Source organism: Lithobates pipiens, unplaced genomic scaffold (assembly GCF_037356315.1).
Source record: "Lithobates pipiens isolate NorthernLeopardFrog02 unplaced genomic scaffold, aLitPip1_a1.2 Scaffold_13, whole genome shotgun sequence".
NCBI lineage: Eukaryota > Metazoa > Chordata > Amphibia > Anura > Ranidae > Lithobates > Lithobates pipiens.
The window spans coordinates 302,582,599-302,597,704 of record NW_027507718.1 but is presented as its reverse complement, the minus strand read 5'-3'; the positions used below and the strand labels follow the sequence as shown (position 1 = coordinate 302,597,704).

The 15,106-nt window shown below is 42.5% G+C and overlaps 1 protein-coding gene across 2 annotated transcripts in view; it reads right to left on the bottom strand.

Moving 5' to 3' along the window:
• The window catches only part of AFG2A (AAA ATPase AFG2A), a 595,306-nt gene that overhangs the window by 532,528 nt on the left and 47,672 nt on the right, over window positions 1–15,106 (bottom strand). For both annotated transcript variants that reach the window (XM_077476871.1, XM_077476870.1), the window contains exons 6-9: window positions 14,009–14,138; window positions 11,012–11,068; window positions 8,965–9,088; window positions 5,905–6,160 (exon numbers count right to left, since the gene is read on the bottom strand). In XM_077476871.1, the coding sequence (XP_077332997.1) occupies window positions 5,905–6,160; window positions 8,965–9,088; window positions 11,012–11,068; window positions 14,009–14,138 (567 nt within the window). The remainder of the gene's footprint in view (window positions 1–5,904; window positions 6,161–8,964; window positions 9,089–11,011; window positions 11,069–14,008; window positions 14,139–15,106) is intronic.

Sequence of the window (15,106 nt, the reverse complement as noted above, 5' to 3'; positions counted from 1 at the left end):
ATATTGCTTACCTGAAATAAATTTGGAAAAAGTTTCATCGCTTCACTAGAATACGGAGTAGGAATAATAGGATTTTTTGCTTATCAGTAAAATCCATTTCTTGGAGAAAAGTATAGAACACAGGATCTATAGTCATTACCATTGGGTTAAATGCAGCTACCTTTAGGTGACTAGACACTAGCAAAAACAGAAGATTTCAGAGAAATGCCCCATATAAACCTTAACCACTTCAGCCCCAGAAGAATTTACCCCCTTCCTGACCAGGCCATTTTTGTGATATGGCAGTGCGTTGCTTTAACTCACAATTGCACGGTCCTGCAATGCTGTACCCAAACAAAATTTACGTCCTTTTTTTCCCACAAATAGAGCTTTATTTTGGTGGTATTTGATCACCTGTGCGTTTTTTATTTTTTTGTGGTATACACAAAAGAAGAGCGAAAATTTAAAAAAAAAAACACAATATCTTTGACTTTTTGCTATAATAAATATCCCAAATAAAAAGTGATGCGACCTGACACAACCTATTAGTAGCAGCAGCAGGCCTCCAAATATCCCAAATAAAAAAAAATTTAAAAAAATGTTTCCCTCAGTTTAGGCAAATATGTATTCTTCTACATATTTTTGGTAAATATAAGGTATATTGATTGGTTGCACAAAAGTTATAGCTTCTACAAAATAGGGGATAGATTTATGGCATTTTTATTATTTTTTTTTTTTACTAGTAATGGCGGCAATCAGCAATTTTTATCGGGACTGTGATATTGTGGCAGAAAATCTGAGACTTTTGACACATTTTTGGGAACAGTGACATTTATACAGCGATCAGTGCTATAAAAATGCCCTGATTACTGTATACATGTCACTGGCAGCTTCCCTGAGAGAACCGGGATTTTTGTGTTTACACACACAGATCCCGGTTCTCGCTCTGTCACAAGCGATCGTGGGTGCCCGGCGGTCATCGCGCCCGCCGACACTTGCATCAGCTCCAGAGACACGCATCGGGCATGCTCCCCTGGAGGCGTCTCAAAGAGCCTGCGTACAGCTACGACAGTTCGTGCAGGGGCGCAAACCTGACGCAGAATAACTGCGGCGGCTGGTCCAGTAACGGTTAACCCCAAGAGGGGCTTGTGTCCCATATTGTACACAAAGAAACAGATTTTACTGGTAAGTAAAAGGTGACGTGTTTAAAAACATACACTTCTTTGTCAGAAGTGCATGCTTTGAAATGCATCACCTGGTTGGCAAGCGGTAAGCCTCCATTTTTGATTATGGTGATGGGTGTCACGCCGTCAGGTGTATGATCATCATTTCTCAAAACTATTTTCTCCAATGGGACTTTCTTTGATGGAATCCAGCTTTATATAAACTTTACTCACATTTGATATAATTTTGCATATGTGTCTTCAAACTTTATTTACAGTTATTATTGTTTATATACAATTGATGATCTGCATTTTAGTATATTTGTATTCACACAAATACACTTTTATTTTTAGCGCTGCACTCTTTTTACATATATTATCCGTGCCTGGTGTCTGCGTTATAGTGCACAGCTGCTTATTAAATTTTAGTTCCTAGCACGGATATACTCTTTACATTTACACAGCCATTAATGTCTAAATGGCTGGCAACAAAAGTGAGTACATCCAGAAGTGAAAATGTCCAAATTGAGCACAATTAGCCATTGTCCCTCCCCAGTGTCATGTGACTTGATTGTGTTACAAGGTCTCAGGTGTGAATGGGGAGCAGGTGTGTTAAAATTGGTGTCATCGCTCTCATTCTCTCATACTAGTCACTGGAATTTCAACATGGTACCTCATGGCAAAGAACTCTCTGAGGATCTGAAAAAAATAATTATTTCTCTACATAAAGATGGCCTAGGCTTAAAGAAGATTGCCAAGACCCTGAAACTGAGCAGCAGCACAGTGGCCAAGACAATACAGCGGTTTAACAGGAAAGGGTCCACTCAGAACAGGCATCTCCATGGTCGCCCAAAGTAGTTGAGTGCACGTGCTTAGCATCATATCCAGAGGTTGTCTTTGGGAAATAGATGTATGAGTGTTGCCAGCATTGCTGCAGAGGTTGAATGGGTGGGGGGTCAGCCTTTCGGTGCTCAGTCCATACGCCGTACACTGCATCAAATTGGTCTGCATGGCTGTCTTTCCAGAAGGAAGCCTCTTCTAAAGATGATGTACAAGAAAGCACACAAACAGTTTGCTGAAGACAAGCAGACTAAGGACACGGATTACTGGAACCATGTCCTGTGGTCTGATGAGACCATTTATTTGGTGCAGATGGTGTCAAGCATGTGTGGCGGCAACCAGGTGATGAGTACAAAGACAAGTGTGTCTTGCCTACAGTCAAGCATGGTGGTGGAAGTGTCATGGTCTGGGGCTGCATGAGTGCTGCTGGTACTGGGGAGCTACTGTTCATTGAGGAAACCATGAATGCCAACATGTACTGTGACATTCTAAAGCAAAGCATGATCCCCTCCCTTTGGAAACTGGGCCGCAGGGCAGTATTCCAACATCATAACGACCCCAAACACACCTCCAAGATGACCACTGCCTTGCTAAAGAAGCTGAGGGTAAAGGTGATGGACTGGCCAAGCATGTCTCCAGACCTAAACCCTATTGAGCATCTGTGGGGCATCCTCAAATGGAAGGTGGAGGAGCGCAAGGTCTCTAAAATCCATCAGTTCTGTGATGTTGTCATGGAGGAGTGGAAGAGAACTCCAGTGGCGACCTGTGAAGCTCTGGTGAACTCCATGCCCAGGAGGGTTAAGGTAGTGCTGGAAAATAATGGTGGCCACACAAAATATTGACACTTTGGGCCCAAGTTGGACATTTCCACTTAGGGGTGTACTCACTTTTGTTGCCAGCGGTTTAGGCATTAATGGCTGTGTGTTGAGTTATTTGGAGGGGATAGAAAATACAAGCTGTATAATTACTAATTTACCCGTATATACTCGAGTATAGGTCGATCCGAATATAAGCCGGGGCCCCTAATTTACCACAAAAAACTGGGAAAACTTATTGACTCGAGTATAAGTCGGGGGTGGGAAATGCAGCAGCTACTGTAAGTGGCAAAGAGGGTCAACAATGCCCATCTGCAGCTGCATGTCTCACTGTGTCTATTGCATGCCTCCCTGTGTCCTGTGCAGATCTGCCTACCTCACTGTGTCCTGTGTATGCCTCCCTGTGTCCTGTGCAGATCTGCCTACCTCACTGTGTCCTGTGTATGCCTCCCTGTGTCCTGTGCAGATCTGCCTACCTCACTGTGTCCTGTGTATGCCTCCCTGTGTCCTGTGCAGATCTGCCTACCTCACTGTGTCCTGTGTATGCCTCCCTGTGTCCTGTGTATGCCTCCCTGTGTCCATTGCAGCCTACCTGTGCTAATCTTCATCCTTTGTGTCCTGTGCATGCCTCCGTGTGCCCATCTGCAGCCACCGATCAGCGTGTCATAAAAACATACGGCGGCCATTCCAGTATTCAAAAGCCGCGCCTCCTCTTCGTCTGTGATAGGCAGAACACTCAATTTCCCAGCAGTCAGTTTTCAGCCTATCACGGACATCCACTCATCCTCGTCTGAGGTATGAGGATGAGGGGATGTCCATGATAGGCTGTCCGTGATAGGCTGAAAACTGACTGCTGGGAAATTGAGTGTTCTGCCTATCAGACGAGGAGGAGGCTCGGCTTTTAAATACTGGAATGGCCGCTGTATGTTTTTATGACACGCTGGCCACCGTCTGTCTACATGACATGCCTGATCAGGTAGGCAGGCGGCGGTGACTCGAGTATAAGCCGAGGGGGGCACTTTCAGCCTAAAAAAAAGGGCTGAAAATCTCGGCTTATACTCGAGTATATACGGTACATTTTTACAAGTTTTGTATGCTAACTATGGACAAGAGCAATTTTGTACAAATTTTACTTTTGTTTTAAATTTATAAAGAATGGAACAAGATTACACTGTAAATAGTTCTCCACTTTTGTGTATACCCAAATTCCGAGAGGAGGAGACAACCGCAATTTGATGGGCACTTGGTGAGAGGACCGGAGTTGGATTGTCCAGAGAAAAGAGGATGGATTTGTCCAAATTAATAGTAAAACCTGAGAATGATCCAAAGGTGTGGATCAGGGACATAAGAGAAACAAGGAAATTATCAGTATCACCCAAGAATAGTAGGGCATCATGCGCATAAAGCGATGACTTATCCCTCCTATCTACAGTTGCGCTCAGAAGTTTGCACACCCTGGCAGAAATTGTGAAATGTTGGCATTAATATGAAAAATATGACTGATCATGCCAAAAAATCTATTTTATTTAAGGATAGCAATCACATGAAGCCATTTATTATTACATTGTTTTTAGGATCATTTTTAAATTATAATGATAACAGAAATCACCCAAATGACCATGATAAAAAAGTTTTCATACCCTGGAATGTTTGGCCTTGGTACTGACACAGAAGGTGGCACACACAGGTTAAAATGGCAATTAAAAGGTTAATTTCCCACACGAGGAGGTAGAAAATAACAGTCAAAAGACCTGCGTAACAAGGTAATGAAACCTTGCAAAGATGGAAAAGGATATAAAAAGATATCCAAAGCCTTGAATATGCCAGTCAGTACTGTTTAATCACTTATTAAAAAGTGGAAAATTAGCGGCTCTTTTGATACCAAGCCAAGGTCAGGTAGAATGTATATGGACTTTTAATACCAATAAGTCCCTACCTGCCTTGCCCTTTTCGCTTGTGCTCTGCTATACTTGTGAAATATTGTCACCAGGGGGTACTCATGATGTAGGGGAAGGCCTTGGTGCCCAGCACTTGTACACTATTGTGAACCCAGGCAGTGCGGAGAAACTGCTATACTGTGCTTATGAAGGAGAGTCAAAAGCTGTTGCTGGTTAAAAAAATGCACCCATAAAGAGGAAGAGGAAGTCACAGTAAACCAGATGAGAGTGAGAAGGCACAAATATAGTGAGTGCCAGGGCTTCACAGGTGCAATAAGATCCAAGGTCGTGCAAGTACACTAGGCGCAACAAGAGGAAAGTGGTGCAGGCATAGTAGTTCTGGACACAGGACGCAGCCACAACCACTGGAAAGGTAGTCGCCTGCTCTCACACACTCCAAGGGTTTAGGAAATAAAAGGAAAAAGGCACCCTGGGGATGAATAGTTAAAGAACTACTTAACAGGAGGATATACTCCAGCCTGGCTTTGCCCTCCATGGTGAGCATACCTTTACAGGGTTCTTAGGGACAGAGCTTGGCAGCTTCCAGACCAAAGCTCGGCACCTGTAAAGTGCCTAACATGTTGTACATTGTGCCAGAGGAGTGCGTACAGTGCATAAATACATGTTAGTATTACAGACCGCTCCCACTTATTCCATTGAGCGGTGTCTTGGAACGGCCCCCAAGGCTCTGCCGAGAACTCAGAAGCCGCAGTAGAAGCTGCACTCACTATATTACGACAGGAATCCTGACAGGAGAGTTACTTTGGTAACATAATCATCAGGGACAAAGAGAGAAAAACCTTCATAGAAAAACGTAAAACATCTAACAGTGGAGAAGAGGTCCATCACCTAAGAACACTAGGAAAAAAACATGTCCCCTGCAAACAAAATGATAGCAGGCTGTTATTGTTTAAATAGGTTAAAAATATCATTCCACATTCTGACATCCCTCACATTTCAAGAAACCACATTAATGGAAAAATATTTATATTCCAAATAACCATTCTCAAGAAAAAATAAAGAGCGATTAGTACAGCGGATCTTTGGAACATAACCATATTGAGCCCCCTGTGTAAAAGTTACTGTGATCATTACAGGAATGTGACAGTCACACAAATCTCACAAGCCACACAGCTAGCTCTGTTGTAGATGAATAATTCAGCTACTCACCTGCCTCCTTGCACAGAGCTACTAAATCTGCCCCCACGTAGCCATGGGCACTGTCTGCCAACTGTACCAGTTCCTCCGATGAAAGCTGATGCGGAACATTAATAAGTGTGCGTCTGAGGATGTCTAGACGTCCCGGAGAATTAGGAATTCCAATTTCTATCTCTTTGTCAAACCTCCCCGGTCTCCGTAATGCAGGATCCAATGAATGAGGACGATTAGTTGCACCAAGGACCAAAAGCTGTCCTTGATTTTCTTCCTACAACATAAGCAAAGTAAAATAATTAGTATCTTACTGGAATACACCTCTAGAAAAAACTGTCCGTTTATAAATATTTTTTTCTATTTAAAGCTGCAAATGCAGTCCACTTGGTCAGGTGCATTTTAGTTTAGTTTTTATTGAAACTACAATTAGCATTTGTAATCCCAGGGTTAGGTGAGGATTGATTTTTAGGAGATATAAATGTAATTTTTCTAGTATAATAAATTAGTTATTTTTTACCTGCATGTGAAAATGTATTTGATATACTGAATTTCATGTTAGCAAAACTGTCACACTTACAATATACTGCCCCCGGGGAGACCTAACCCCCAAACGCTGGCATTTCAGACAAGTTTCTAAAGTTCTTTTGGGGATTATATTAGGACTGCAAGGCACAAAAATATTGGACCATTTGCCTTTTAGTGGCTAGAACTTGGAAATACGTGGCATATTTACTTGCACATGTAACACTAGAAGTTTGCCAGCAAATGTAAAACCTAATTCCAGCCAGAACCCTTTCTTAATTTTTAGATAAATGGACAGTTGTGAAATAAGATATGAAGCATGGGGGGCGTGTTCTGGACATGGCCGAGTAAGGAAATGTGTCTGTGGAGCTTAAATCCAGCTAATATTCTCCAGTACACCCCGGCATGTATTCTGCTGGGAGGCGGAGGGGAAAGAACAAGAAGAAGACATCTCCCAAACTGCAAACGAGTGGGGAAATCCACCGATATTTTTTGATTACTCAGGGGGCCTCTCCGGCTGCCAAGATGGTGGATCTCACAATGGCCGACCGCCTCAAGACCCCTCCACATCCCCAACGGCCTCACTTACCTCCGAGGTGGGCTTCGATACCCCAGATGTGTTCCGATCGGACCCCCAGGATAAGCTGTACCTGCACCACTTACCCTGAGAGCCGATGCCGAAGTGAAGGCGCTGCTCCTGGCCTTACCTACGAGGTCTGACATTGAGGCACTGATTGGCAGGCTTGAGGCATCTCACCGCAAAGAACTGACAGCAGAACTGTGAAGTGGTTTTCGAAAGAGCAGCCCAGATCTTCCTCTTCTCGGGGCCCTTTTCGGTGCTCCTAGGCCTTCCCTCCTGTCAAGTGCCCCCAAAGCAAGCAGCTTGCTATGGGGGCATCCGAGCCGAGCTGCAACTCTGTGTGTCCATTCAGACATGGAGCCAATAGCACAGCTGCTGTGTCTTAGCCAATCAGGCAGGAGAGTCCCAGACAACCGAGGCACTCCTACACATCGCTGGATAGAGATGGGCCTCAGGTAAGTATTGGGGGAGCTGAGGGGGGCTGCTACCCACAAAAGGCTTTTTACAGAATGCCTCAAGATAAAAAAAAACTTCTGCCTTTATAACCACTTTATTTTATTCACCGCAATATACATTACAACATGGAGACTCTCAATGTTTTGAGTAAGCCCTTGTACACACGGTCGGAAATTCCGACCACAAAATCCGTCAGATTTTTTCCGATGGATTTTGTCCGAAACTGGTGTTGCATACACACGGTCGGAAAACGTTGTTGGAAAATCCGATCGTTCTGAACATGATGACGTTCATTCGTTCTGACGGGACCACGTTCAGCCTAGTAGCCAATAGCTTTGCTCTCATACTTTGATCTGAGCATGCGTGGCACTTTGTCCGATCGGAATTCTCTACAAACGATCGGACAAAGTCCGATCGGATCATGTTGTCGGAAAATTTTATATCCAGCTCTCAAACTTTGCTGATTGGACATTGGAAAAAGTCTGATGGAGCCCACACACGGTCGGATTATCCGACAACATGATCCAATCGGACATTTTCCGCCGGAATGTCCGACCGTGAGTACAAGGGCTAAGACCCCTTTCACACTGGGGGGGGGGGGGGGTTTCAGGCGCTTTAGCGTTAAAAAAGCGCATGTAAAGTGCCTGAAAGAAGCCTCATCTGCAATCCCAATGTGAAAGCCCGAGTGCTTTCACACTGAGGCGCTGAGCTGGCAGTGTGTCAAAAAAAGTCCTGCAAGCAGCTTCTTTGCAGCGCTTTTGGAGCAGTGAATACACCGTTCCTAAAGCGCTCCTTCCCATTGCAATCAATGGGAAGCGCCTGCAAAACGCCTGCAAAGCGCTTTTGGCAGCAGTGCTTAGTGGATGCTTTTAAAGCGCCGCTAGTTTAAGCGGCGCTTTACCAGCGTTTTTCGGGCGCTGGCAGCGTGAAAGGGCCCTTTAAAGCACTTGGGCTTTCACATTGGGATTGCAGATGAGGCTTCTTTCAAGCGCTTTACAGGCGCTTTTTTAACGCTAAAGCGCCTGAAAAAAACGCCCCGGTGCGAAAGGGGTCTTAGGATAACACTTTACAGAGGTGCCTTGATGAGCAGTGCGACTTCAACATATAGTTGTAAATGTTGTGCAGATAAAACTTCTGTTTTCAAAGCAAATTGTGTCATTTGTTTTTGTGGTTTTTTGCAGGCTAGCTTGTAGGTGTGCTGGAAACACTTTTGTTTTGTTTTTGCTCTGCAAAGCCCTTCTATGTTCATCTTGCTTTAAAGGCTAGTTATAAATTTGTGTGGTTGCCATTTTTGTTTTGTTTATATACTGTATGGCTACCCTACATCTTTTTTTAGTTAATTTGATCTTTTACTCTACAAGTCATAAAAACAGTCAATTACGCATTTGCAACAATGAGGAATCAAGAATCTTAGACCAATATGCTTCCTTTTCATCTAAATGAGGTAAAAGTAGAATACAAAAAGTAGAAAGGGGTGACACTGCTTTCATTGTAAATATCTGTCTCATTACAATTCTTACCGAACCAATCCCATCCATCAGTGTAAGCAAAGAAGCCACAACCCTCTTCTCTACTTCATTTTGCGCCCCTTCTCTTTTTGGGCATAGGGCATCCAGTTCATCAATGAAGATAATAGAAGGTTGACTATAAGGATAAGAAAATAAATATTACATTCAGTGGTGAAAATATTAAATTACATAGCAATCAGTGCTTTTCTGTGTTTACATATATAGATTAAAAAACAAAAAATTCCATATCCCATTCTCGTTGAATCTGCTCTTTGTTAAGCTATGCTTTAGGCTGACCTTGGCTGAACAGGAGGCCTCCTCAGCAGTATGACAGCACTGCCTCAAGATAGACTGGGGTATTCCCAGGGGAGCTCTTCTGGCTGTTATCCATCTTTTTAATATTCTAAGGGTGAATCTTTTATTAACATGGTAAATTCCTGAAGCAAATAGATAGAAACCAGCTGTATGCTATGCAAGTACTTACTAGAATGTGTGGTTTCATGTAGCAAATACCCAATTGCACTGGATTTCATGTACTAAGCTTTACTGCCCTCCTCATATGTTTTAGAATAGCACATCTTAGAACTCAACCTCACAAAGAAAAATCCTTGTTTACAACCAGAGAAAAGCTGAAGACAAATTAAGTGAACCTGTAGTTTGATCATACTGGGCAAGCAGTAGCATATTTCCTTTGCTGTAGAGACCTTAAAGCCAGCGATACATGGATCAAAATTTCAATTCATCTATTGGCAGGCTGATTGTACTCAAGTTGAACCATTGATTGAATACAAAGTGAAAAGTACAATCAGTCTGTCAAATTATTTACATTGGATTACAGTTGGCCGCTATAGCCACTAGCAGAAATCATTGAGGGGTCCCCCGGGCGGCAGAACACAATAGCCCTGCGGAAGGCATTGCCCCATCAATACTGACTGTGTTGAAAGGAAGGAAAACTGAATAATCTACAGCTTTAAGTATTTACTTATCTTTGACTCATTCCCCCACTGCCGTGATCTACTGCTGGTGCTTGAAAAAATACCTCAGGGTATGGGGGAACTATGTAACACTGCCCCTGCCTTGGATCAGAGTTACAGTGATGCAAGTGAATAGTAAGTAGATATTTCTTAGGGTCCTACAGTAAAGGGACGTTTTACTATGCCCAGTATAGAAAAGTACAGGTTTACGTTCAGTAAATTTGTACTTCATTAAAGTATAACTGAAAAAAAACTTTTATTGTTTTTAGATAGAATGGAGAGAAATTAGAACACCTGTCAGGTTTTTATTGCTGTCTGTGTCCCAGTTCAGTATATTTACCCTCTCCGGGGTGATCGTTATCACCAAAAGTTAAAGAACATTCCAAATTTTGAGTAGTCATCAGACTAGGAATACAGGACAAATCCGCAATGTGGACACTAGTGATCCTTTGACTACCAGTGATTTCCCTTACTTTTTAAAGATTTCCTCTGATATCCTGCTGTGACTGTGGGACAGGAAGAAGGAAAATCTCCCCCCTGAAGCAAATATTGCAGAAAAAATACAAAAAAAACACCTTACAAGCCCCCGATTATTCTTTCCACCGTGAAAAAAGTTGTTCCTTCAGTTCTACTTGAGTATGAGTACAATACCATGAAGGAGAAAGATAAGGAAAGTACGTACTTCTAGTACTTCCAGAATTTGAACTTTAAATCTTAGTGTATAAAATCTCTTCTAGTCCTGTGTGCCTCCATAGAATTTTCCTGCTGTCATCACAGCACTAACAGATAATTCCCTGTTAAGGTTGGAAGATTAGAAGTTCAGCTTTCATTCAGCCTTGCATAAGATATGTGGTGTGCTAACAAACCTATCCAAAAGCAACCTCCTTACAGTAGCCATTTTCATTGTGGGAGAACTAAACTACATGATAGGTTAGCCACTCAAGTTATTCTTCAAAATTCCAAAAAATCTTCCCTACATACCTTTTTTATGGAATATTACAATAAACGTTATGCAATTTACAAAAATTGTAATTTTGTAAAAAAAAAAAAAAACAAACAAAAAAACTTTGTGGGTAAGGTTATACCGTTGGGATGCCTCAGTGAATATCTGCCGCAGCCTGGCTTCTGATTCTCCATAATACCTAAAATAAAAGAAGACGTAAGCTTGAAAACAGATATCACTATGGTTGCTTTAGCAGCCTAGATTCTCAAGAGTAAAACACCAATAGCACAATTATGGACTACCGTATATACTCGAGTATAGGCCGACCCGAATATAAGCCGAGGCCCCCAATTTACCCCCAAAAAACTGGAAAAAATTATTGACTCGTGTATAAGCCGAGGGTGAGACATGCCTGTCCATCCCTGTGTGTCTGTCCATCCCTGTGGGTCCATCCATCCCTGTGTGTGTGTCCATGCATCCGTGTGTGTGTGTGTGTCCATGCATCCGTGTGTGTGTGTGTGTGTGTGTGTGTGTGTGTGTGTCCATGCATCCGTGTGTGTGTGTGTGTGTGTGTGTGTGTGTGTGTGTGTGTGTGTGTGTGTGTGTGTGTGTGTGTGTGTGTGTGTGTGTGTGTCCGTGCAGCCTACCTGTGTCCAGCCTGCCTGTGTCCGTCCAGCCTGTGTCCGTCCAGCCTGCGTCCCGTCCAGCCTGCGTCCCGTCCAGCCTGCGTCCCGTCCCGGGCCGGCCCGTCCCGTCCCGGCCCGTCCCGTCCCGAGCCGAGCCTCCGTCCTTCAGCTCTTCGTCTGCGGCCATTCTAGGATTCAAAAGCCGCGCCTCCGTCGGTGATAGGCGGAACACTCAATTTCCCACTGACTGCTGTTCCGCCTATCGGATGTCCGTGATAGGCGGAACACTCAATTTCCCAGCAGCCTGTGTTCCGCCTATCACGGGCATCGTCTCATCCTCGTCCGTAGTACGAGGATGAGACGATGCCCGTGATAGGCGGAACACAGGCTGCTGGGAAATTCAGTGTTCCGCCTATCACAGGCAAAGGCGGAGGCGCGGCGTTTGAATGTTAGAATGGCCGCTGTCTGTCTGCTCGATACGCTGATCGAGCAGGCAGACAGCGATGACTCGAGTATAAGCCGAGGGGGGCACTTTCAGCCTCAAAAAAGAGGCTGAAAATCTCGGCTTATACTCGAGTATATACGGTACTTGTTATTTACTGTCCTAGGGAGAGATAGACTCACTAGAACTAAAAGTCCTATATATAGACTCACATAAAATATATTTTGGAATTTTCCATGTGTTAGCTCCCCAAACTGCAGCACAGCAACAAGGAGTTAATCAGACTAGTATAGGTAGAAAGAAAAGGTGGGCCTGAAGCAAAAAATAAATAAATAAGTGGTCCTGAATGATTGGGTGAAGAGGGGTGACAGTGATGGAAATTATTAAGGCATGGTGGACATGATTTACACACTGTCCTGATTGGTGGGAAGCAAGGGGTCCAGGTGGGGCTTTGGGCAAGAACAAGAAGTGACGGATACCTCAATCGGAGGTCACCGGATGGAGAGGGAACTGGGCACTCACCCTCCTTCTGTTTTGGTTTGGTTCGAGGTTTAAAGTCACAGCAGCCTGGCGGTTGTGGTCTTTGGAGGCGGTAAAAAAGTTTGGTTATTGTCTCAGAGCTGATGTGTTGCGTCTGGGGGCCTATTGTTTCCGCAGATAAAATTAACCAGTTTTGGATGTAGTGCCTTAAAAGATCAGCAACCTTAATATATATATATATTTATTTCTGTTTTAAAGGAATTGGTTTTCGTTACCATTGTTACATGTTAATAAAAGGCTGATAGGGTCAACTTTGTATCCAAACTCTGATGTGGTCTGGTTCTTGGCGGGTACAGAATGGGTTTGGGATGGCATAGCAGGTAATCTTATTAGAAATGGGGACATCTGTTCTAGCTCAGTCATGATTTTCTCTCGGTCATGTTCATATATGGGACCCACTATGTATTTTCTAGAAGATTAGAATAAAACTGTCCTACAGAAAAATGTAACCAATGGATTATATATACCCAGATCTGAGAGAAATGGACCAAAGAATAAGATATGTATAATCCAAAAGATAAGGGGCAGTCACTGGGCTTGAAAGGTGAATTGTAAATATTATATATATATATATATATATATATATATATATAGTTTTAACTATGGAAAATATACAATGTGCACAGAAGTTCAAATTATAGTGGCATTTAACAATATTTTATTTTTTTCTTATTGTGCTACTAGGAAAGGCGGTAGATCTGCAGGAATAAAACCTGCCTGAAGTTCTATTTCCATTTTACCCAAAACAAAAAAGGTTTTTGCCCGATTTCCACTTTAGACGCAACAAGGTTATAATAGAGTATAACCTTTTATTTGCCCTGGATTTGTACTAGTAATTAAAATAAATGTGGTGAAAACCAACCACGTAAACTGTTCAATTGGATCACTTAGCAGGGAGAAATGGTTTTAATTTATCTACTATGTATATTTAATTTGTTGTACCGATAACCATCACAACGCTCTTGTCCACTTTTGGAAAATCAGTGCCAAAGAAGGGGATGTTGCTATAATTTCCTACTGTTCAGAGTATCAAATTATTCCAGACATTCCAGAGACTAGCTTCTGCAGAAAATAATTTCTGTTACAATACTTAGACTATTACTACCTGTTTAGCGTTTAGTTACTCTGTTATTACTTTACCAAACAGGGAATTAGCCATTAGTATAGAAAAAATAGAGAAAACAGACACAGATGATAAATAAAATGAGAATATGTGTCAGGGGAAATATAATACCACTGGGAGCATATGATAAAACTATAACATCAACTACACTTCCTTTGGAACATTTTTAAATGATATATATATACAAAAAAGATTATGGTGTTTTTTTTTTTTTTATTTAACATATTTTGTGCAGTCAGCATGCAATGATTTACTAGATTTGCGCACAAACTAAAATTTTCTTTATGGTGCATTTACAGAGGAACAAGCAAGGAACCTACAAACAGTCACAAAATATAGATGTTTTTACCAATGGTTCATAGCGACAAAGCAAAAAAAAGAAACAAATCACACAGCGGTTCATCTTACTTGCTCATTATTTCTGGACCGTTGATGACTGAAACATGAGCTCCAACTTCATTAGAAATTGCTCTAGCTATCAATGTCTTGCCTGTTCCTGGGGGCCCATAAAGTAGAACCCCACGTGGAGGAGGAATTCCTGCACATAAAACAAAGAGAGGCTCTACACAGGATGTTTCATTTAACAGTCCACAATAGTAAACCCATAATGCTACCAAGACATTATTTATGCACATTACTAATTTGCATAAATTAGTTTAAAGTGAACCTAGTCTGAAACGTGCATAGAAAAAAAAAAAATTTCTGTAGAGAAGGCACCACATACCTGTCATAGTCTTCAACTCAATCCTTTAATCTAGATTTAGAGTGAAATCAATGTCCTGTGCCTTCACATGGATATCAAGATTCATTTTAACCACCTCAATACTGGGCACTTACACCCCCTTGCTGCCCAGACCAATTTTCAGCTTTCAGCGCTCTCACACTTTGAATGACAATTACTCAGTCATGCAGCACTGTATCAATCTGAAATTTGCGTCCTTTTTTCACACAAATAGAGCTTAAATACCGGCTCACGCCAATATACATCGTCAGAATGGCACAGCTGGGCAAAGTAACATACCTGTACGTTAGTTTGAATTTCTCGCTGTGCGTGCGCCTGCCGCAAGCTCCGTGAATGTGCCCGCGGGACCCGATGTCCGCAGGGTGCCCGTGATCGTGTCACGGAGCTGAAGAATGGGGAGATGCCAGTGTAAACACAGCATCTCCCCGTTCTGTCTAGTGGCAGGACACTGATCATCTGCTCCTTCTCGTTGGGAGCAGTGATCAGTGTTGTGTCACTGCTAGCCCATCCCCGAGACAGTTAGAATCCCTCCCTGGGACACACTTAACCCCTTCCCCGCTCCCTAGTGGTTAACCCTTTCACTGCTAGTGACATTTTTACAGTATTCAATGCAATTTTATAGCATTGATCGCTGTATTAATTGCCAATGGTCCCAAAAATGTGTCTGCTATAATGTCACAGAATAAAAATCGATGATCGCCGCCACTACTAGTAAAAAAAAAAAAATATTAATAAAAAAATGCCATAAAACTATCCCCTATTTT